Here is a 1,838-nt window from a genome sequence, read left to right as displayed (position 1 = left end):
GTAAATAGCGTTAGACGAATATATCCATGTCTCTAATAGGTATCTAAATGTATTTTCTTACAAAACGCATTAATAGAAATATCCAGGCAAATACATTACCATACAATAGCAAAAGCTTTAAGCCCCATTTAATAAGATGACTTTCTGATTAAAAATAGAAGGCAATTAAGTTTACTCAAAATTACAATTAAGAAAAGCTTTCACAGTGCAATATTGAAACTGTCACAAAGTTAAGAAAATACTGATATCAAAGTACAATCACAATGTTAAAGTAGACAAAACTACTATACAAGGGTGTATCTTGTAAAATTAAAAGGAATGAACACAACATAGGGGACAACTCGTGTCCCTGCTCTACATATCTCATTTCCTAGTCTTCAGAGTCATAATTGTGTCTGTCCGACATCAGCAGGAGTCTGGTTAAGACTAAGAGGTTCATTCTTCTTTGTAGGCCAGATTTCAGTGCCCAACTACTTCTTGAAAATACGTTCTTCATCACTGCACAATTTCAAAGTAGTGCAATATCGCCATGATGTGCTGCGGCATGAACACATAGCCTGTGTACAGTGCCATTCCAACAATGGAAACTAGCATGGAATCTGAGTAAGAGTTGAGGAAAAAGGCATTTGAAATATGAAGTGCGTTAGACAACACATAGTTACAGCATTGAAACTTTCCTGGTAACTATCTTGCAAGATTACACTTATAAATGAGGCAGGGTCAACTGCATTCAGCAATTACAGCCACAGAAAATCAACTGAACACTGGAAACCAGAATACCAGTAGGAGAGATTAGCTGAAGTATGGAAGGATATCTTCAAGTTATCCACTGTCTTGTCATGGACTCAAAAGGACATGCCAAAATGCAGGGAGAGCGAAGAAGAAACAGAAAACAAGCACTAACAATATCCAAGTTTTCACATGCATCCTCCTGGATGTTAAGCAAGTCTTGCAGAAGCCAGTCCCACTCAGTCAGGCAGAAAAAAGTCAACCATCACAAAAAAACAAACAAACCAAAACCACATTAATATGAGTAGCTGTACTGAATAAGAGTTCTTATTAGTGCATGAGCTACTCCTTAAGCAGACAGCATTAGATGCTGACTTCAACTTCTTGGAAAAGTATGACATAATAGACATAATTTATGATGGCATAAAAGTTGCACTGTTACCATAATAAAGTCAGGAAATCTTAAATCCACTTCTAGCTGCCAGAGTCCTTTATGGTTTAAGTCACTACATTATTTGGTTCATTTCTCCATCTACATGTCACGCTCAGATCCCTCCTCACCGGCAAGCAGCTCAATTTATGTGTTGCTTGGCAGTACTTAGGAAAAAGACACCACAGGCAGAGTGAAAAGTATGAGTAACATTGTGACATGCCCAGCTTTCTAATTATCTCGCTCATAAAGCCTCAGAACACCTGCACAGCTTTGAGTCAAGCTGTGTACTTAAACAGACACTCATTAGTACTTTACTACAGCAGATCACACTGCAGAACAAACTTCACATGATGCTATCTGCTAAACAATCTTAATATGACCGCTTTATTAGTTGAACTCCTAGCACGGGCCTTTCGTAAAACTTATATAGAAGAGTGAGACAACAGCTTATAACACATACGTACAATCAGACCTCTGTCAAGCTCTAAGATTCTTGAAGCTTCATCTCCAGAAATTACGGCATGAGATTACTGAAAGACTATGCCCTTCAAAGTTTAAGGTTTCAGGAATTCAAAAGTACTTGAAATTAATAATAACCTGTTGATTTCCTCCAACTGTCTGCAGAGATTCAGTAAACTTAGACTGAAACACTATAAAAAGCACTGGAGATTAACAA

At 37.5% G+C, this 1,838-nt stretch overlaps 1 protein-coding gene across 1 annotated transcript; it reads right to left on the bottom strand.

Moving 5' to 3' along the window:
- Nucleotides 1-495: 495 nt before the first annotated feature.
- Nucleotides 496-599, bottom strand: SPTSSA (serine palmitoyltransferase, small subunit A; the record flags this gene model as incomplete). The annotated part of the gene is made up of 1 exon (XM_009866651.1): nt 496-599. A coding segment is annotated over one exon (104 nt), but the record flags the coding sequence as incomplete, so codon positions are not given.
- Nucleotides 600-1,838: the final 1,239 nt, after the last annotated feature.

The sequence above is a fragment of the Apaloderma vittatum genome, unplaced genomic scaffold (assembly GCF_000703405.1).
Source record: "Apaloderma vittatum isolate BGI_N311 unplaced genomic scaffold, ASM70340v1 scaffold13443, whole genome shotgun sequence".
Classification (NCBI taxonomy): Eukaryota; Metazoa; Chordata; class Aves; order Trogoniformes; family Trogonidae; genus Apaloderma; species Apaloderma vittatum.
This window is presented reverse-complemented; position numbering and strand designations above follow the sequence as displayed.